General features: G+C 45.7%; 8 protein-coding genes across 8 annotated transcripts in view; 3 read left to right on the plus strand and 5 right to left on the minus strand.

The window, feature by feature from the left end:
• BDW43DRAFT_28636 (uncharacterized protein) overlaps positions 1-3625 on the minus strand; it is a 5434-nt gene extending 1809 nt beyond the window's left edge. Inside the window, exons 1-4 of the mRNA XM_032043039.1 lie at positions 2212-3625; positions 2047-2083; positions 414-1992; positions 111-365 (exon numbers count right to left, since the gene is read on the minus strand). Of these exons, the coding sequence (XP_031893798.1) occupies positions 111-365; positions 414-1992; positions 2047-2083; positions 2212-3208 (2868 nt within the window). The 5' untranslated portion in view covers positions 3209-3625. The remainder of the gene's footprint in view (positions 1-110; positions 366-413; positions 1993-2046; positions 2084-2211) is intronic.
• Positions 3626-3732: 107 nt separating this feature from the next.
• On the plus strand, positions 3733-5105 carry BDW43DRAFT_28661 (uncharacterized protein). Its single transcript, XM_032043064.1, has one exon. The coding sequence runs from the start codon at positions 4129-4131 to the stop codon at positions 4876-4878; it is 750 nt and encodes a 249-aa protein (XP_031893799.1). The 5' UTR covers positions 3733-4128; the 3' UTR covers positions 4879-5105.
• A 787-nt stretch (positions 5106-5892) lies between these two features.
• Positions 5893-6741, minus strand: BDW43DRAFT_28668 (uncharacterized protein). Its single transcript, XM_032043072.1, has 3 exons — positions 6682-6741; positions 6288-6596; positions 5893-6195 (listed from the first exon to the last, which is right to left on the minus strand). Exons 2-3 carry the CDS (start codon positions 6526-6528, stop codon positions 6089-6091), a joined length of 348 nt encoding a protein of 115 aa, XP_031893800.1. The 5' UTR covers positions 6529-6596; positions 6682-6741; the 3' UTR covers positions 5893-6088.
• Positions 6742-8439: 1698 nt separating this feature from the next.
• On the plus strand, positions 8440-11679 carry BDW43DRAFT_304975 (putative WD-repeat protein; the record flags this gene model as incomplete). Its single annotated transcript, XM_032045709.1, has 3 exons — positions 8440-9271; positions 9372-9796; positions 9847-11679. 3 exons carry the CDS (start codon positions 8440-8442, stop codon positions 11677-11679), a joined length of 3090 nt encoding a protein of 1029 aa, XP_031893801.1.
• Positions 11680-12754: 1075 nt separating this feature from the next.
• Positions 12755-13890, minus strand: BDW43DRAFT_317283 (uncharacterized protein; the record flags this gene model as incomplete). The annotated part of the gene is made up of 2 exons (XM_032048503.1): positions 12755-13554; positions 13617-13890. 2 exons carry the CDS (start codon positions 13888-13890, stop codon positions 12755-12757), a joined length of 1074 nt encoding a protein of 357 aa, XP_031893802.1.
• Positions 13891-14640: 750 nt separating this feature from the next.
• On the minus strand, positions 14641-17301 carry BDW43DRAFT_317284 (uncharacterized protein; the record flags this gene model as incomplete). Its single annotated transcript, XM_032048504.1, has 1 exon — positions 14641-17301. The coding sequence occupies one exon, from the start codon at positions 17299-17301 to the stop codon at positions 14641-14643; it is 2661 nt and encodes an 886-aa protein (XP_031893803.1).
• Positions 17302-17909: 608 nt separating this feature from the next.
• On the plus strand, positions 17910-18495 carry BDW43DRAFT_317285 (uncharacterized protein; the record flags this gene model as incomplete). The annotated part of the gene is made up of 2 exons (XM_032048505.1): positions 17910-17974; positions 18033-18495. The coding sequence occupies 2 exons, from the start codon at positions 17910-17912 to the stop codon at positions 18493-18495; spliced, it is 528 nt and encodes a 175-aa protein (XP_031893804.1).
• Positions 18496-18704: 209 nt separating this feature from the next.
• Positions 18705-20473, minus strand: BDW43DRAFT_318224 (ferric reductase family protein; the record flags this gene model as incomplete). Its single annotated transcript, XM_032048669.1, has 4 exons — positions 19931-20473; positions 19025-19804; positions 18805-18967; positions 18705-18754 (listed from the first exon to the last, which is right to left on the minus strand). The coding sequence occupies exons 1-4, from the start codon at positions 20441-20443 to the stop codon at positions 18705-18707; spliced, it is 1506 nt and encodes a 501-aa protein (XP_031893805.1). The 5' UTR covers positions 20444-20473.
• Between the last annotated feature and the right edge of the window lie 1152 nt (positions 20474-21625).

Here is a 21625-nt window from a genome sequence, read left to right on the forward strand (position 1 = left end):
GAATGGCCCTCCAGGGTCTGTTGTAGGGCGCCTGTCGCCGTGTTCCAGAGCCGCACTGTCTCATCGAGAGAGCCGGACGCCAGCAGCCGGCCATCGGGTGAGAAAGCCACTGATTCAACCGAGCCTGAATGGCCCTCCAGAGTTTGTAATTCTGCACTCCAGGTTTCTTGAACCTGCGGGAACTGGCCGATCCACCTAGGCAGATATAACTGGAACGCCCTACGAATGATTGAGGATCGAGGTGCAAATACCAGCCCTGCGCAATAAATCTGAAGTGGCGCTTCATCCGCTATCTGACGACTTTTCAGGACAAACCGCTTTGCATCATATAGAAAGGTGGCCAAAACGGAATTATCATCAACATCCTACATATATTAGTATAACGCATGGACGAATGTATAGTATTTACTCACTGGTATAGCCGTGCGGAGAAGATCAAGCATACCCACCACCTCTGATATAAGACCTAGCAGGCTCATTGCTTCTATCCAGTGAAGGAAATGCTTCTGGAGGAATAGTTGCGCCTCTACTATTTCAGAAGGTGAAGCCTCGCTATTTTTGAGATGGTATATCCAGTAGCGACAGGAGTATTGCAATTCCGGTGGTAGACATTGGCGGATATTAAGAGGGTTGATGTCTTCCCTGAGCGCTCCAGGGTCTGTGAGATTGCAGATATCTTCGCGTAGATGACTCCGCATAGTTCTAAGACAGGACCGAACAATATCTTTGTGTTTTTGTGGCTCTTTCACGTGAAACTTGGTTGTAGACTGGACCAAAAAATCCCGAAATGAGAGATGCAGAATCCTAACAGGCTGATATTGGTTATCAGGAATGCTTAAAACCGAACGAAGTGAATCCAATCGATTGCTAATCCTGTCCGCTTCTATCCCAAGGAACTGCGATAGTGCATATATAGAAAGCGGAACTGCAAGAAGAATGATGACACCCACAATATCCTGGAACTCTTGTAGAAGTTGCTGCTGTTCTGACTCATCACTCTCTGGGTCGTTGAGTAGTTGCGTCAAAACTGGCAGATATGTCTTATCCATTCTCGAAATATATTTTGCTTGGTCCTTTAGAAGCTCTGCGAGGCGCGATTTGGGTTCCAATTTGGAGTTTTCAATATAGCGGCACACAGTGGCAGCCGAAATAAACAGTGGAACGGATATCCTGACTAATTCTTGGAGGACATCATTGCCAGGCCAGTCCTGGAAGATTTTCCTATCGTGTTTGATTTTCGTAAATCGGTCTTGTAAGAATAAATGTATGTCACGTTCAGTCATTTCTTCGGGTATCTCATGAAGAGCTAGGTCCTGATATGCACGATCTCCGATCTCTGAAAATCCGAGGTTAATTGGGAGTTCAGGCCTGCTGGTCAGAAAAATCCGAAGGTGAACTGATTTCGCCTTTTGTAGAAGAGGCAGGAATTGAATAATGTTTCGGATATCTTGATCATGTTCACATTCATCCAAAGCATCGATGACTATCACAGCAGTCTGAGCTTGTTGGCTAGGTTGGCCAAGACTAAGCAACGGTTGAAGAAGCAGTTTTTCAAACTGCTCCCTGAGAGATTTTGACGCAATGCCAGGGTCATCATCAAGTGCCTTTTGCACACCAGGAACCAACCCAGAGTACCGGAGCATCAATTGCCTGGTTAATGTAGGGAAAAATCTCTTTGCGTTCCCTCGGTCCCCTTCACCCCTCTTAAAAAAGAAGCTGGCACCAAGACGGTTGGTGTCCTTAAGTGACCGTGCCACAGTTCGAGATATTGTAGATTTCCCTGTCCCAGCCATTCCCTTTAACCAAAAAATGCTTTTTTGAGATGGCATAGTAGCCCATTCCTTTATCTGTTGGAGGAGCTCAGTCCTTGTGCCTTGAAGACATTGGATCTCATCTCGATCAGAGAATGAGTTAAATTCAGCCTCCTGAATAGCCGACAACTTGTCTAGCCCAATCTTCTGGTCTATATGTTCGATTTTCGTCAGGGCGGTCCTATTTAGAGTAAGCGATAGTGTATTTAACCCATGCGGTAGATATGTATACAACCTTTGGTTGTTGCTAAGAATAGTTAACTCCTGAGTAACTGTAACCCGTCAGGTACACTACCCCGATGAAATATAGGACATGAAGATTATTCATAAAGTGCTTTTATTGCAATGTCAAGCCATGGAAATACTATATGAGTGTTGAAATTGAGTGTGGTGTTCTAACCTTGTTGAAGTTCTTGAGCTACTCGCTCAGCCCATGGGGGCATGGCATCCACACGTTGCGGCCGTAAGACCATTAGGAGCTCTCGTGCATAAGCAGCAGCGACAAGGGCAGCATAATTATGCCACTCATCATTCTTGTGGGAGTCACAATAATCGCAGATTCCGCGAATAATTAGACATGGAATATTATTCATGAGACCGGCTGCTTCCATCTCGAAGCAAAGAATGTTCAGCTGTGGGTCTTGGGCATATGTATCCCGCACTTTGGCGTCCTTCAGAACGGAATTTCCCGACGCAATAGTTCCGTAGTGGACATGGACGATACGGTGGTTCTGGCGCTCGGGGCGGTCCACTATTGCACGCAAGTCACATCCATCGCAACCTGGTCCATCCACATGTGAGTAGTCTGCAGCGTAAAGCCGATCAACAGCCGGCTTTTGATAATCTTCCATGTCATCAAGAAGTCGAAGATGTTCTGCAAGTCTGTCTGGCTTCTTTTTATCACTGTACAATCGGCGTATCTCTGGAAGGACTCCTAGGAGTTTCTCAGGTGGTGCATTCAGTTGACCTGTCTTCTGAAAATGACCATTTTTTAACTTGCCCAAATCATATTGAATCACTCCACCGAATCCATCTCTTGGTTGACTGACGACAATATCACCCAGTCGTATGTCATTGCGGGGACTTGGTGCGCCGCCCCCGATGCCCACCATTAATGCGAACCGCAGGCGTGGAAAGGTCCGGACCATATCTCGGGCAACGCGAGCGGCTGAGTTGGTGCCATACCGACCAGCTGGGAGACACCCAATCACCACATAATGCTTCGCGATACGACCGTAGACATATGTGTTATCGTCGTTGTCTTCGCTTATTTCCGGACCAGCGAATTCTTCGTCTAGCATACGGCATGCACAGAAGTACTCCTCTTCCAAGGCACAGATCCATGCGACCGTGTAGGAGACTGTGGTATCAGGGTCTCGTTGCTCAGATCGATTCATTGAAGCAGTAGAGGGCTTCCACTTTATCTCGGTTGTGTTCAATATTTAATTGGAAAGTTTCCTCGCTGGGTCAAGTATTATTTGAGACAGACGGGAACACCGCGAGGATGAATTGAACAGAGGAAGTTGCCAGTTTAAGGGAAAAGAGGGGAAGCCCCCCAACACAGCCTAGAGGCGAGGCTGAGTGAAGGATGCACTTTATCATTGGTGCTTTAAAGCAAATCAATCATATTTCATAGTTATGCCAAGCGCCTCCCATATCTGCCCACTGCTTTTGAATTGCTGGTTGTCAGTTCGGCTGTCGGTCCAAACCGACCCAGGCTCCATAGTCTGGGGAAGCAGAGCGCTTATGACTAAAACGAAAGTCCATTAAAATGCGCCCATGTTTCAAGCTAGGCGTAAGTCATCAGGTTGAAGTTATAGGTTGGGCTTTTCTGGCGAGCAAAAGCGGGGTAAGTGATGTCCTGCACTTGAGACTGTGACAGAAGGTCCATGCACTGCACAAGCCAATATGACTAATTATGCTTTTTCATGGCAATAGGGCTGAAGCAATGACTGGTCAAACAAGCCTGGTTGTCAGTTCAACTCTCGGCTCAAACCGACCCAGACCCATCTCGTTGCCTGTCCCTGGCCACCTCATCAACTTCATTAGCCGGGCAACATGACCATCATAACGCCACGACTTGCACCCTCCCAGCTAGTGATGCGTGATATGATCAGCAGCAAATCACTGACTACTTCCCAAATTACGGAAGCAGCTGGCTACGGCAAATGTTCGATCATAACCATCAATGCCAATCTCCGAATGTTTGGCGATGTCCGAGCGCCCTTAATCCCTGGCGGCCGCCCTCGTGTGATCATGCCCGTTATGCTCGAAGCGCTATGCGACCACCTACTAGAGAAGCCGGATTTGTACTTGGATGAGATGGCAGAGTTCTTGTATGATGAATGATGGTATTCTCTTCCCACATCTCTCCGATCCTGCTGAAAGGGAGAGGGTGCTCCAAGCCTTGCTCGGCACTAAAGGGCGTATATGCTCGTTGACCCTGTTTTTTGAGGTTGCCCGCTGTCTCGCCGGCCCCGTGAAATCTCTGCGGGCCCTTTCCAAAGTAGACGCCAATTCATCTGTTTACGATGGTATTCTTGTATCTTGGGATGATCAGATCGAAAGTCAGGTAATCCAAGTGTCTGAGACTGAATACCAAAAACAACCATTAAATATCAAATTTCGTCCACAGGGGGTCAAGGGAACAATTGCATGGTCTAGCTTTCTGCAGCTCTGGCTAGTAGCATTCCGCTACTTCATTGACCCTCGCATTGGTCGACAAAGAGCTCAAAGAAGTGTTCAGCCTTTATTCAGCATGTGTGGTCAAGCGGAACTCGCAAAATCAGCGGAGAAACTAGGCTTCCGAATTTCGAAGAGCAGTCTCACTGAAGCTGACCTGAATATGCCTGCACTCCGCTATATGCTCGGGACACTGTTGGAGGGCTGTGGAAAAGATATTGATACAAGGGTGGTTTCAAAAGTGGCTTTTATTGCGAGGAGGTTTCGGAAAGCGTTTGGTTTGTCTGGGAGGAACCAACCTCAGCAGCCACCAATATTATCACGATTCGGATACCTTGAAGCCCAGCTGCTGGGGCGGACGACCGCTCAGGCAAGAGTATGCTAGTGATCGCTCCTATCTTTTTCTCCGACACGTATATGGATCCGACCAGAATGGGCGACTTCATCCCAGCTCGTTCGCAGTAATCCGGGATATTTTCTGTTCGTTCTTTGGTAGGGAGCCTCTGTTTGCCTTGTCCGATGAACAAAGTGCATCAAATTCACCAGGAGTGGAGCATTCAGTCACTCAAGCCCTTATACCGGCTCTAGAACCTGAACGCCATAGGACTACAGAAGAAGAGCAACTGCGCGGGCTGAGAGAGCAGGACGGCTGCCCGCAGTTCAGTCTGATAGATAAGGCGGCAGAGAACCTTTCTCCATGCTCCACTGAGCTTTCTACACCTATTCCACTGGAACAACATCTACCTGGCCCTCCCCACCGTGAAATAGATGTCACGCGGACTGCTCCATTAGCGGCTGGTTTTGAAGACGAACTTAGCAAAGCCCCTGTCTCTCAAAGAATGCCAATCACCATTCGTCATTATACAGCTAGCCAGACATTATCAGATTGGGATCATCTAGGGGCGCCTAATCTGGTTGTGTTCTTCCTCTTCTGTTCGAGGGAATACATTAAGTTCTTTACTGACGATAATATGGCGATGCGGCTGGCTATCAATGATCTTTCCCGGGATCACTACTTTCTTATCATTAAAGATGACAAGATAATATCTCCAAGGCTTAAAGACCTGGTAGAAGAGACCACTAACAGGCGCCTTCTTCTCGTAGGTCAAACAAAAAGGCCATATGCTTGGAGAACAGGAGCACCGGGCTCGCGAAGGAGGTATTAGAAGACTACATATCAAAGTATGATGCTCATACAGGGAAACGACAAGCTGCCGCAGCTCATGTCAATATGGAGCAGCCTCCGCTAAAAAGGATGCGGAGATGAATACTTCAAGCATGGACGGTCCAATAGGAGGTGTATGCGGTGCTATAACCCGCCAGCCCTAGCGATAATACACAGATATTGCTACGCCCGTTTTCAATAGCAGAAAGAGAAACAAATGAGGGAAATGGGGATAGAGAAGAAACAAAGTGAGATCAAATTGACATTTATAAACTCAACGAGTACGGTACGGCTTGATGTAACCATGGAGAATCAGCTTCTGAGCTGCGGAGTCGGTTACCGTACGAGGTTAAAACCGATGAGTGCAGGCTTAATGAAGACTATACTTCCTGATATATATGAAGAAGAAATACAAGGTCATATGCCATGCTTAGCACTGAACAAAGTAGCTGCTATACTCCTTGTCACCAGTTAAGCAAGAATTAATCTCAACATTGTAGCGATTAAGGTGGCAGTTAACGTCATTATAGAGGGCCACTAGTAGTTTATTAGTATATTCCGACAGCAGACAGAGATTGCAAACAACAAAAAAGAATAATTCGAAACATAGAAATGAAGGAAATACTTACCGGTGCAGTTATCATGCAGCATGTACTCAAAGTGTACAGACTTAACAGTGGTGGTGCCAAAGGTCTGGCACTTGTTGAGTTTGTCACCATAGATTCCCATCTCTCCCTGATTCTGTTCAAAACAGCCGAAATCGCTATAGATGCGCAGCTGGACATAACGGGAGTCATCCTGAGGGGCGGAAGCTGCGGGGTTACCCATGGCAAGAGCGATGCTAGAGGCAAGGCCGGTGCTGAAGAGCATTTTGATGGTTGTTATGTGATAGTTGAGAGATAGGATAGGGGTTGGTTTGTGATGGTTATGAGATTTGGCTGCGGTGTTGTGATTATTGATAAGTTTATATTTTTTTCAGGATAAAGCCTTTTTTAAATACTTTAGAATCAACAGGTGGCTTACCTACAGAGAATGAAGGATCTCCAGACCATGTGTACTACATACTGGGTGTCCAGACACTGGTGTTATCCCTTATACTCTTTAATTGTTTTAGCAACCTTAACGTGAAACCGCACTAAGTGTTTTTGAAATACTTATCTATAATATTATTTGTCCAAGTATGTAACATAAAATACCTCAACATATCATTTCTAGTTCTTCTGTATTTTACCGGACCAAAAGGGGACAGGGAGGTCGAGTGGCCTAACAGATGTAAGCTCAAGCAGAGCGATGTAGCCTGGGATCACCCCAAGCTGATTCACAGTGATGTTTTCTGGGTTTACTTATCTAGGAACCGCACTCTTACTGAACGGCCTCCTTATCAAAAGCTAAGGGATGCATCGATCTGTCCTAGCATTTACTATGATGGCTGGAAGGAAAATGGCTGTTTGGCAATCTCTTGCCTCCCTTGACATCTTCTGCAGGGAATGTAATTGGCCAATAATGGTCACTATATCCCTGCTGTTCAGCTGCGCCAACACATCGAAAGGCGGGGTACAGTTGCGGACCGGAAAATAATAATAGCAGCCGGCTTCACCTTCCCCAGAAGTCTCAACTGCTGATAGTTTTGATGTATTGTGAAGAGTTAAAAATGGACCGGCTTCGAAAGGGCTTATCATACAATCTATTTCGCAGACACAAGGGCCCTAGTAATGTGAAAACTCTGGCAAGCCAAGCAAAGGTCAAAAAAGACAGCACAACCAATGTTCCACTACGAATTTCTCCCGGCCAGTGCACTATCCAGACTACCCAGTCGACAGAGCCCTTCAGGCCACTGGACTTGTGGCAGAAGGCCTATGACCAGCTGGATGAGGAGGAGCGAAGTGTCCTGTCGGCAATCCAAATTACAGTGAACTTGGCTGATAAGGAAAACAAGGCTGAAACGAGAGTTTTGGTTGATGAGGTTATTCACTTGACAAAAGAGGACTATGAGGAATATCAGCAGAAAGCAAGTGGAACATTTCGGATATCCTCCAGGAAAATAATTAATGCAGCTCTATCATTCAAAGATATTATCAGCGCTGTTGCGGCTTTTGACCCTACTCAGCATGCAGCTAGTGCTTGGGCAATTGTATCACTGGGGTTAACAGTATATAATACCTACCAGGAAAGTATAAAATTAGCTAACTAACTCCATGATTGGAAGTGTAGATGACTAAAAATTATGTCGATCGACGAGATGCCCTGTTCGAATCATCAGAATACCTGGCGGATATTATTACGCTGTGTGCCTATGTTGAAAAAAAATGTTATCGTGACGGCAGCCCCGGTATCCAGGAAGACATGGGAAAGACATTGGTCCGGCTCTACACAGCTATCCTCCACTTTACGGCGCTGGTACAGAAGGCCCAGGGTGCCAGCAAGGGACGGAAACTACTAGACTGTGTTATTGCCATTACTGAACACCCGCTCACTGAGCTCAAAGCCTCGGTCGAAAAGGAAAGGGAAAATTTGCGCAGGTGGATTGAACTAGTAGAATATCTCCACCGCGAAGAAGACGCAGAGAACATTCTACGCAGGGTTGATGAACTATCTGAATCCATGAAGTTGCTTATTGAACAATTTGGCCTTGCCAACCTACATGTCGCGGATGGAGCATCTTACGACTCTTATCTCAATCAACATGAGGACTTTTGCCTCCGGGGCACCAGGACAGACCTTTGTCGCCAAATTTTGGAGTGGGCTGAGTCAGATGGTAAATTTATTTTTTGGTTGAATGGAATGGCGGGGACTGGGAAGTCTACAATTGCCCGGACGGTTGCTCAATCTTTTAAAAACCAAGGACTGCTTGGCGCCACTTTCTTCTTTAAGCGGGGTGAAGCTGACCGTGGTAACGCGAAATACTTAATATCAACTATTACGAGGCAGTTGGTAACTAGGCACCGGTGCCTGGTGCCTGACGTCTTGAACGCCATTAAGAATGATCCGGATATCGCATCTAAATTTCTCAGTGAACAGTCTGACAAGCTTCTTTATCAACCTCTCATGAAGCTGCATCTGGACCAACCTACAACGATTGTAATAGTTATTGACGCCTTGGACGAATGTGATGGGGAAAATGATATATACGTGGTACTTCGACTCTTGTTCAAGTTGCAGGAAATTAAATCTGTACATCTGCGAGTGTTCCTGACCAGCAGACCGGAACTTCCGATTCGCCTTGGATTTAAGCAGGATAAGAACCACCAAGACCTGTTTCTCCATGAACTTCCTGCCCCAGTGATTGAACATGATATCCGCCTCTTCCTGGAACACAAACTTTTAGAAATAAGGATTGAGCGCTCACTTTCCCCAGAGTGGCCTGGAAATAAAAATATAGAAAAGCTAGTGAAAATGGCTCTCCCTTTGTTTATTTTCGCGGCCACTATTTGCCGTTTTGTTGGGGATAGAGACTGGCTTCCAGAAAAGCGTCTTCTAGCCATCCTCGAAGATGAAGCAGCAATATCAATATCTGATATGGACAGAACATATCTACCGGTATTAAATCAACTCTTTGCTTCTAAGGATCAGAGTGATTTCATGCTACTCTTGCAAGAGTTTCAGGATATAATTGGTGTTATTATTCTTCTTGCCACCCCTCTTTCGGTGGTTGCTCTTGCACAGCTAAATGTCGAAGGATGAGATCAGCAATCGATTGAATAGATTTCATTCAGTTCTGAATATCCCGGATAATCATGATGCGCCGGTCCGTATACTGCATATCTCCTTTCGAGATTTTCTTGTTAACACTAAAGGTCACTTCCATGTAGTTGGGGGGGAGACGCATGAGAAAATAGCATCATATTGCCTTCGCGCCATGGACTCTAAGCTGAAACACAACATATGTGGTCTAGCAAGCTACGGAACACAGCGCAAGGATATCGACCTTCAGGTCATCAATCAACACCTCACAGCTGATCTGCAATACTCCTGCCACTACTGGGTGTATCATCTTAAGCAGAGCAAAGGTCGCATCTCTGAATCTGAAATTCTTCGTTTCCTCAAGAAGCGGCTCCTTCACTGGTTGGAGGCACTGGCTTTAATTGGAAGTATATCTGACGCCTTAGGAATGATAGATATACTGGAGTTCAGCGCATGGGTAAGTCCCTATGAATTCTACAATTGGGCAGTTGCTGATGCATATTCTAGACGAGTATAGGAGCCGAGCTGTCAACCTTTCTTTATGACACAAGAAGGTTTACTCTTCAAAACTCCTACATAGCTAGTATTGCTCCACTCCAAGTCTACAGTTCGGGCCTGGTGTTTACACCTGTACAGAGCATTATCAAAAATGCTTTTTATGGTGAAATTTTGAAACAGATACAGAGGCTACCAGTGGTGGAAGACTCTTGGAGCCCAAGCCTACAAACACTCGAGGGCCATTCGGGTACAGTCTATTCGGTGGCCTTCACTCCTGATGGGCTTACACTAGGGTCGGGCTCTGGCGACAACACCATTAAGCTCTGGGATACCACAACTGGCACGCACCGGCTGACATTAGAGGGTCATTTAGATTCAGTCCGTTCAGTGGCCTTCTCTCCTGATGGGCTAACACTAGCATCGGGCTCTGAAGATAACGCTATAAAGCTCTGGGATATGACAACGGGCACACACCGGCAGACATTAGAGGGCCATTCGTATTGGGCCAATTCAGTGACCTTCTCTCCCGATGGGCTTACACTAGCGTTTGCTTCTAGCGACAACAACACTATTAAGCTCTGGGATACCACAGCAGGCACACACCGGCAGACATTAGAGGGCTATATAGTGGCCTTCTCCCCTGATGGGCTTACACTAGCGTCGGGCTCTAACAATGAGACTATCAAGCTCTGGGATACCACAACAGGCACGCACCGGCTGACATTCGAGTGCCATTCATGTTGGATGCGTTCGATGGCCTTCTCTCCTGATGGGCTTACACTAGCGTTGGCCTCTATCGACAACAATGTTAAGCTCTGGGATACCACGACGGGCACGCACCGGCAGACACTAGAGGGCCACTCGAATATAGTCAATTGCATGGCCTTCTCTCCTGATGGGCTTACACTAGCGTCGGGCTCTAGCGACAACACTATTAAGCTCTGGGATATCACGACGGGCACGCACCGGCAGACATTAGAGGGCCATTCAAGTTGGATCTATTCTGTGGCCTTCTCTCCCGATGGATGTAAACTCGCGTCGGGCTCTAACGATAGCACTATCAAGCTCTGGGATACCACGATGGGCACGCACCGGCAGACGGGCACGCATCGGCTGACATTAGAGGGCCATCCAAGTTCAGTCAATTCAGTGGCCTTCTCTCCTGATGGGCTTACACTAGCGTCGGGCTCTAACGACAAAACTATCAAGCTATGGGATACCACGACGAGCACACACCGGCAGACATTGGAGGGCCATTCAAGTTGGATCAATTCAGTGGTCTTCTCCCCTGATGGGCTTACACTAGCATCGGGCTCTAGCGACAATACTATCAAGCTTTGGGATATTACGACGGGCACGCACAGTCTGACACTAGGGGGACATTCCGAATGGATCTGTTCAGTGGACTTCTCTCCCGATGGACATACAATAGCATCGGGCTCAAACGATAAGACTATCAAGCTCTGGGATACTACAACAGGCATGCACCGGCAGACATTAGAGGGCCATTCAAGTAGGGTCTATTCAGTGGCCTTCTCTCTCGATGGGCTTACAGTAGCGTCGGCCTCTAACGATAGCACTATTAAGCTCTGGGATACCACAACAGGCACGCAGCGGCAGACATTAGAGGGCCATCCAAGTGATGTCAACTCAGTGCTGAGCAAATCCAATTGCAAAGTTCAGGTATCTTTATCGAATGCTTGGATTACCTTGGATGGTGAGAATCTACTGTGGCTCCCTGCCGAGTATCGTTCATTTAATTGCTTCGCTGTCATGGACACCACACTTGCTCTAGGGTATCATGACGGGCGGGTCATTATTATAGGATTCCAGGCACTGTAGGCTAATATCTTTGTATTCTATTGGAGACTATTATTTTCTAACCTCTGTCGAAATGGAGGGCTTGGGATATCTGAATAGGCTATGTATGAACAATTTGTTTTACCCCAGTCAGGTGACAGGTTAGGCTGATTTTGAGAATGACCCTCTCTGAGCATTCAACTAGTGTAATTTGTTTAAGGAAGGCGGCGTTTAGTTATTGGAAAGTCCTGGGGCTAGATATTACGTAGGAAAATAATCAGGTTGGCATTTTAGCTTGTTTTTCTAAGTTACATTACTTTAGGCTGATATATGCTAACTTTATAGGTTCAGCTAGTAAAATTAAACTTTACCCTTGTAAGAAAAGAATGCCCATGGGAAAAGGGTTACTTACCTTGGTAACTTACACAACCCCACAAAGCAGGACTCATGACCGCAAAATTATTATTTACCGTATCTTAAAAGACTGCCGTACGAAACAATAAGTAAGCGTCAGTCATTATTTTAGTTGACCCTATCCGGAAACACCGATTTGGTAAACACCCATGTGGCTAGAGAGCTCTAAGGGGCATTATCCCAAGCGCAGCATCCTCTACAGTCTCCTACATATCCTGGAAAATTACCAAAGTTACATGATGCCACAACTGTCGCTGATTATTGTCTAGTCGCAGAAGTACCAAAATTACATGTAGTGTCTGGAATTTTGGATAAAACTTGCTTTGATTGCTTGATGGTACTGGTACTACAGCTACTATATGGCTCAAGCTAAAAATCAATCATTCTGGTTTTGTAAAAGACTGTCTTTGCTTCCCCTATGAATATACCTTCAGAGCTGTTTGTGTTGGTTTGGCAGGTGGATCCGCGAGCTTCCCATGAACTAAAAGAGAAATAATAGATATAGTTCTATACTCTTTAGATTTCAACCAAGTAATGATCTAACTACATGTTTGAAAGCTCAGAGTTTCTCTATGTGAATTATTTTCTACGAGAAGCGATCATATTGTAGTTTTATTGTACTGAAAGTGAATATACTGCCCCCAGAGAAACATGTACCATAGCATTCTAATTCCATCGCTCAATCGTATAGTCGATCCACTCTTTACTTCAATAGCTCCCGTATCTCGCAGCCCCCATTGGCCTGTCTATTCATAGTAAGCTCGTGTAGAATACCTGAGCGCCGAATGTCCCTTATGCTTTCAAGAATCGCTTCCGTAGTCGCTAGTAATAGATCAACATAATCCTCTTCGCGTTTCTCTCGCAGAAGCCAGATGTCTTCCAGATGAAGATATTTCAGTGTATTGGCATGGGCGTAGACAAATTCCCTGAGTTCTGTGGCGGACATCCAATAGCTGCCTAACTCAAACCGTCGAAGAGACGGTAGTGGACTTCGGGTAAAGAACCCCAAGAGGGCGGGACTGTCTTCTAACCGTAGTTCTTGAATATCAGTAAGAGCATCAGTCAATAGATCCAACTCGTGTGGCTCTTGTGAGAGTGACTGAGGATCAAATCCAGATATTTCAAATGTATGAATAGAAATGCCGTATTCCTTAGCTGCTTTTATTGCTGTGGCCACTTTCCGTAATTGATCTAGGAAGGAAAGCTGGCCGTCCAACAGCACTCGGTCTGCCAGCCAGTGGAATGGTAGTTCAATGTTGTCCTCAAATCGAAGCAGGATCGTATCAAGTTGCGGGAACGAAGAGAGCGACGCGCAGAGTACCGTTATGTCATGGCCAGACCGAATAATAGCCTGCTGTTCTTGTGACCGGGCGCAAAAGTACGAGTATACCGTCGAGTATGAGACATCACGGCCTCCTAACATCGACCAACGCTCTTTTCGGTCCCGGGTATATTCAGAAACAGGATAGATACAGGTGCGAAAGGTATCCCAATTCTGGGCAACTGAGAGAAGCGGGAACTATTAGCTCTTCCATATTCATAATAATCCCAGTGAGACAACTTACGTGGATCAATGAGTTCAGAAACCTCATAGTGAATCGTTTTCACGTATGGTCTGATTAGAGACTGTGATGCTTGAGTCAGGCAATTCAGACCTGCTGTGGAGGCTGTGATTCGAAGGGTGTTAAACATAAAAGGTATACAGAGTTGGCGGAAAACTTTGCTGACTTGTGATAGAGGCTTTAAGAAACCTTTCACCTTTCCCTTTTGGACAATGATCACTAATAGCTCATTCGGTAAGGAATGTAAGCCGACTCGGGCACTACAGGTTCTCTCCATGTTGCCAATGCCTTGAGGATGAGGATGATATTTCTTGTTACAAGCAGGGGAAGCCATACTTTATAGCTTGCAGATCAACAATAAACGTAATAATAACCCCCTGATTCTAATACATACCAGGGAAAATTACCAGCCTTGTAACTTACTAGGGTGGTGAGACTAAATCAAGTCAACAAAATAAATTAATCCCGGGAGCAAAGAACCTACAATTAATTCAATACATGGATAGCTGTAGTACCAAATACAAACCCCCTGTTCTAGGCGATACCCCCTCTCTACTATGTCTTTCTTATCTCGGGCATGCGGTTCATAGCTTTCCACTATGCAGCTATATAACAGAAAGCTTCTCCACTGGTATGACCCCATTGTATGGTTCAGTTTAAGTGACTCTTGATATTCTATGAATGTTTAGACAATATTTAAACGAGTGACGATAGTTGGTTTTCTAGAAGTTTAAGTACAGATAAGGAATATACAAAGTAGAACAAGCTAGTGCATAGAAAACAGTAAACAACTCAACCATATTCAAGCCCAGATATCTGTACATAAGATACCTGAGAAGTGTATCAACATGAAACTTATTCTGAAAGGAGTAAGGAAAAAAGAATGACGTAGAAAGTTATCCAGCTTGAAAGTTAAGGAATAAAAGAAAACTCTGAAGTATAACAGATTAACTTAATGAGTGATCTCATGGTTTAGGCTCTCGTCAAGATGAAATATCCCATGGCCGAATGCAATAGGTAAGCAATTTCAGTTCACTCTCCTAGTAGAAATCCATCTTCCGCTCCAGTTGTCCCAAACGTGACCTGTCTGAACTCGTCGACGACGCTGTCGCGGCGGTGGTGTGAACTCAGAGTCTTCAGACCATCTGTCATCATAGACTGGGTTGTACCTCCGGCCCGTTCCTTGTTTATAGGCAGTCTGGTAGTTGGTCCTCCTTTCACTTTCATACATACTCAGCTGTTCCCGCAGCCAACGAATCTCCTCCTCTTGAGAAGCTGATCCCCTTGAGACACTCTTTGGTGTGGACCTAGGAGTTCCACGGTTTGATGTTGGCCGTGCGGAAGGCTGGCGCGTTGGTTCAACAATCCGAACCTGGCTTGTCCCTGAACGGCCGGGATGCGAGCCTGGCTGCACACTGGAGGGACGAGCACTAGGGGGACGAGCACTAGGGGGACGAGCACTGGGGGGACGAGCACTGGCAGGATGTGAGGATTCGCCACGGTCAGGTTGGGCGCTGACATTCGTGAACTGCACATTATCTTCCCCTTCCCCTTCTTCTTCCCCCTCTTCCTCTTCCGTTTCTTCCGCCGTCATATCCGCTGCTCTCTGATTTTCCTCGAATAGATGCTGGTACGGTAGCCCCTCTGACTTCCGGTAACGTATTTCTTGCTTCCGCGCCTGCTCGTAGATAACCCGGGCTTTTTGAAGGCTAGACCCCTTGATGATACGGCGAAGGAACGACCGGTCTTCCAGCGTAACCACTCCATCTTTCCATATAATTAGAGCCCGAGTATGGGGATAAATAGTGTACGCCTCTGGCCAGAGCAGGTCCAGTGGTTCAATTCCTTCTTCATCATCCTCGTCAACTTTCCAACCAATGCCCCCAATTGCGCGAACATCGTCTCTGCTATACGTCCATTTTTCATCGAGTGTACCAAGCTCGGTGGCGAATCTGACTTTGTGACGGCCACGTGAACTTGTTGAACCCGGCTCGGTGGATAGTGCACCTGAGGCAAGGACCTGGGGAACACTGCTTGGGTCGTAGTCCACATTGGCGCCAGCCCGGACGCGGTATGTGGCAGAGCGCCCTTTGCCGTAACGCACAAAGGCTTGGGAACCAACGCCTCTTTTCCACCAGTAGAGCACCTCTCCTCCAGAAAAATCTGCAGCATTTCTTGCTTCCTCCTCTAGGTCGTTAAGGTCGGTTATATCGGAGTAGTCAGCTTCGCTCTCTGCATACTGTGGGACATCTGGAAGAGTCTCATCACCATTTCTTTCTAGTTTGGGTACCACACCAGGTTCGAAACCTTCGTCAATAGGCCCACTCCCAATGGTCCAACCGGGTAATCCGTGGTATTCATTGAAAGCCTGGAAGTTGCTGGTCACTTCATTGAATGCATGCCTCGCCGCTTCCAAGTCATTCTCTGACTTTGCCTTGTGAAAAGCGGCCATCCACTCGCCATAAAGCGTCTTGTACGTGTCTTCTGGGATTGTACCCCCATTGTGGAAATGGCCATCCTCCGCCTTGTTGTATGCGCGGATTTGCTGGTTAAACTGGGAAAAAAATTTTGTCGCAACATTCATGTCGGAGTCGATTCTACTCAGGGCTGATATCATCTCACGGCAATATGGCATTTGCTTCATGTGGGAGATAATCAAATGCCATACAGGGCTCCCTTTTGTTATGCCCGGCAAAGTACCGCCACCACTGCCAGTAGGAGGAGCCTGTTCGACGGGCTTGGAGCTAAAAAGCGAATCGTCAGGTAAATTGCCGCCGCCACTGCCAGTAGGCCGGGCGCCAAATGCCTGTTCGACGGGCTTGGAGCTAAGAATCCAATCGTCAGGTAAATTATGATGCTTATTGAATGATAAGAACTCTTTGCATCCATCATCGTATGCTCTCCATGCGGCTTCCGCATCATTGTTAGACTGAGATGTTTTGAATGCCGTGATCCATTTGTTGTACATTGCCTCATATGCACTGTCAGGGATTACACCCCTTTCTTGGTCTGCTCCATTCTGCAGATTATACTTCCGGATGTCTTCGTTCAAATCCTTGAAGAAGCTCGTTGCGGCGTGCATGTGATCTGATCCAATGTCAAAGCCTTGCGCCATTGCAAGATAGGTACCCTTGGATTTAGCCTCCTGAAGAATAATATTCCAGGCACCGGGTAAGCCGTTTTGAGCAGGGTCACCCCCAGTACCAGCTGGGGTGCTATTGCCTGCATTATCAGTAGGCCGGGCGCCAAAGGCCTGTTCGACGGGCTTGGAGCTAAGAATCCAATCGTCAGGTAAATTATGATGCTTATTGAATGATAAGAACTCTTTGCATCCATCATCGTATGCTCTCCATGCGGCTTCCGCATCATTGTTAGACTGAGATGTTTTGAATGCCGTGATCCATTTGTTGTACATTGCCTCATATGCACTGTCAGGGATTACACCCCTTTCTTGGTCTGCTCCATTCTGCAGATTGTACTTCCGGATGTCTTCATTCAACTCCTTGAAGAAGCTCGTTGCGGCGTGCATGTGATCTGATCCAAAGTCAAAGCCTTGCGCCATTGCAAGATAGGTACCCTTGGATTTAGCCTCCTGAAGAATAATATTCCAGGCACCGGGTAAGCCGGTTTGAGCAGGGTCACCCCCAGTACCTGCTGGGGTGCTATTGCCTGCATTGTTCTGAGCCATTTTTGATCGTGATTCGAAAAGTATAGTTTGGATTGAGAAAGATAGTTTTTGAAGATAGTGAACGTGTTTGGGAAGGTCAGAGCTGTAGAGAGCCCATGGTATTTATAAGGTTTGGTCGTCCCTACTACTTCTCACCTATTGATAAAAGACGGGGTTATATCAATTCATGATTCATGTTCAAGCACCAGTCACCTCCAGACAGCCTGGACACACTCCCCCCCAGATTAGATTACCACCAGATCTTTCATGATAAACAACAATACCTGTTAACATTACCAGTAGACCAGTTCCTTATACTGGAAGTATTTTCCTTTTTTTTGTTCTTTTCTTTTACTTATTTTACTTTAGTGTATTTTTCCTCTGTCAAAAAAGTAATATACAAAAGCCATGGACTCTGGGGCACCAGTAATGCTACACCAACGGCATTTTCTCCGTTCGGAGTTAGACCCACGGACTTAGCGAGTTTTCTATAATACACGATGGTAAGTTGAGCCTTAAGATACAGTTACGCGTACATTATACATGGGGTTCTGCTATATTACTTATTGAATCTATAAATTAAGGGTCCTTGCATAGGGTCAAACAGTATACCAATATATCTCAAAACAATGGCTGTCTCAAACACCATCACACTACACATTGATACTCCTTGGACATTCTCTTCTCACTCGTGGTATGCCTGATATGATTACCATTCTCTTGCTCATGCATTGCTGATCACATTACCCAAGTACACTGCACAGAACAAGCTTGGAGCAAGCCCACGACTACCCAAACACCACAAGCCCCGCAAGAGATTACATGTTAGATGAAGGGGCTTCCGACCTACCAACTAAATCCGATATAGCGCCCCTTTGGGATAGCAGTCGTGAACATGAACAAAAGGATAGTGCAGAAGGCTTCAAGCCTGAGGGCACAGATGGGTGCTCTCTGTTGCATTTGGTTGCACAAAGCAACACTCAAACCGCTATTGACAGGCTTGGTGAACCTATAACCTCCATCACCTTTCTGTCAACTACCAGTGAGATACCACAACAAACCTTCATGTTCTCTGGCACTGTCACTGCAGCCCCCGTTTCTGCTCCTCTCCCGACAACAGCCCCGACAAACCCCATAACAAGCGAGGGACCTGCTTTATGTCCATCTGTTAAGATTATTTTAATTGGCATTGCCTTACTCCTTTCTCTAGTATAGATATATAATGAAGATTCCAGAGATGTTATAATAGAATCTTACTTTAGGATATAATTTAATCAGTAAGTTACAATCTCGACTAGACAAGTTTCCTCCACAGTAATATACTGTCACCCCCTAAGGCGTAAGAAAAGACAACCAGTCTCTTTTCTCCTGCCAAGGTTGGAATTCCAACTCAAAAAGCTCAACATCAAACCATACATTGTTTCTCACCAGCCGCCGCACCAAGCCCCGAATACGGCGCCGAGCGGAAACTGCCCTAGTTGTCAGTATGTAGGTAGTTGAATGAATCCAACCAAAAACGCTTACCCGTCACCAAAAGTTTGCCAGACTGTCGCTGCATTTCGGCGGAGAGCACTTCTTTCCACTCCACTTTACCCCCATAGAATGCAATTAGATCGTGGTGGCCAATCTTTCGGGGCTCCTGGAGGTTATCCACACTTGAAGGATCGTAAACCATAACCTCTAACATCTATAGTGAGTCAGAATCAGTAATACACTAAACATGGAGAGAATGATAGGTTCATACATAACCATCGTCTTGCTTGACAAGGTTCTGAAGCCAATCCCGAGCACTCTCCCAGTCACCCGTTCGATCCAGTTGCCATACTAGGGTAATCTTTTGTGTTATTATCCTAGCGTTGCGGCGCCTGTGCAGTAGTTCTTTAATATAGGGAAGCTGTGCTGCGATCCCGATTCCGGTAGTGATCATCAGTATGTGTCCATAGTCACCTACTTCTCTCGAGAGACCGTAGTGATGGACCGGGGATGGCCCAAATGGTCCATCTATCCAAGCCCAGTACTCGCGGTCCGGTTCCATGTATTTTAGGACCTTTCGAGTAAAGCCAGTCCGTGCCCGGAACATCAAGAAGATGGAATTGGCTTCTCCTTCACCATTATCTTCCCACCAGGTGATTGCAAAAGGATGAGATTGGAACAGATAGAACAGCCCTAGTGATGGTATCCCGAGACTGATTCTCTCCCCAGCACGTACCACCCACGGGCGAGGTAGATACAGTACAGCTTGCACGATTTCTTCTGTGTAAGGTTTCATGACCAGCCGGACTGTTTTCTTTCCCAGAACTTTATTCCGATAAAGAATGCGCGCTACCTGAAATGCCCCAGTAATTGAGAACATACAGATGCATGCCAGAAGATATTTGCGGGACATATTATGCATCGATCTAAGATGTTGCCAGATTGAGATGAGGCCAAGGACAGCACATGTTAAGTGAGTGGCTAAAAACAACTCGTACACTCGACGTTTTACCATTGGCAGCAATAAGAGGGACAAAAACATACACCCTCCCTAATACACTGTTAGCCAATATTTGGTAGAATAGTATGTAGAACATCAGGGGAGAGTAATGAATAAAGGACGCGGAAATAAGGGCCAGACAACAGGATATAAGTGTGAGGCAGGTGATGAACTTGCCAGAAGACCCCAAAAATCTGTTGGCTTAGATACGTCGAAGACCATGTCCTGATAGGAGATGATAACGTGAACAGTTGCTTGGAGGACTGCCACAAAACCTGCAGAGCGGTGGATGATTCCATATGCCTCTAAGGATAGCCCAAGAAGGCGCGCACTAAACTCTTGGCCACCAGAGAAGTATAGAGGTAGCAGGTTTATAAGGGAGAGATGAGCAGCACGAGTTCCCTTTTCTGAGACAGACTTCGTCCAGACGAAGTTGGCAACGCAGTTGGCGGAAATATAGAGTAAAAGTACCACCGCTTGCAATGGCGACAGATTGTCAAGGCCTCCAACCCGCCAGCTAGTCCTTGGGTAGGCTAAATATCGAAGGAAAAGATGGTAGGGGCTCATTGAGCCCAAGCAGGAATGGCGGGTGTTGATAAGTAGTGTAGTGCTTTTGGCCAACCAATAAATAAACAATAGTAGCAGAATGCCAATAATAGTAAGAAAGTAAGGGTTCTCTACAAGTCCCATATCAAGAGTAAGTATATCAGAGGGTGTGTTGTTAGTCATTGTTGAAATTGAGGAACAAAATCAGTGCCTCAACCTGAGCGATGTGAGGAATATATATATATATATGCACTCCCGCTCAGCTAGGTCTACATAAATCACGTGATGCATCTCACTCCAGTAACGCATAGGCATAGTATCAATATAAACATTAGTGAAACTCAGTAGCATTTTATTTTATTTCCAAAAAGGAAAAAATTAAGGATACAGTCGCTACCACAGTGCTAGGTTCAACAAGGAAACAATTTACATATGATCAGGTTTACCCTCCGCTGGTTCATTTTCTGCACTACCAAGCTTCTCAGCTGCAAGCCCGTATGTATTTCCCTCATATTGCTCATGATTATTACTTCCTTCCACACTTGGGCTGGAGCAATTCTGCTCCTCCGGCGCATATATATGGGCAGGCAATTTCCAGCGACAGGCCAAGTAAAAGAAAAAAAGCAGCAGTTGGATGAACTCTTTTCGTTCAGACTCAGAGAGACGTGAACATACTAGGTCAGGGCCATGCACTCTGATCATTCGCGGCCTAGACTTTTCCTAAAAGGTACAACTGCGTCAGTAGAGGCCTAGAAGAAGAGCTTCCTGTAAGAGAGATAGCATAAAGTTGACCTGTATTATGACTTACCAGGAATTGGTCCGGGGGTGGCCAGAGGCGGTCTTCCACTGATTTGAAAGTGAAGGCTTCGTGTGGACAATCAATGAAGACATAGACTTTACAATCATGAAATATCGATATTTCCAATGCACTGTCAATGATACAATTGAGTTTCTCATTGTAATGTGCAGGATTTCTGCGGGTAAAGGTAGACTTTGTCATCTTCAAATAAAAAAAGTTTGATGTTGAAACATTCACTAGCTATACCAGCTAAAATAAATGAACACTCTGTGAGGATATGTAAATCCCACTTCCTAATACTGATGGAAAGAAAAGAAACATTTATATTTTTGGGTAGGTATCTTAAACCCTATTGTCCCGAGTCATTTATTTACGAAATAGAGGGAGGAATTTGAAATAGAGATAAAACTGATATAAAATAACAGATAAATGAAAACCAAATAAAAAACCAAATAAAAAACCAAATAAAAAACCAAATAAAAAACCAAATAAAAAACCAAATAAAAAACCAAATAAAAAACCAAATA

This window comes from Aspergillus alliaceus (assembly GCF_009176365.1).
Source record: "Aspergillus alliaceus strain CBS 536.65 unplaced genomic scaffold BDW43scaffold_110, whole genome shotgun sequence".
Taxonomy (NCBI): Eukaryota; Fungi; Ascomycota; class Eurotiomycetes; order Eurotiales; family Aspergillaceae; genus Aspergillus; species Aspergillus alliaceus.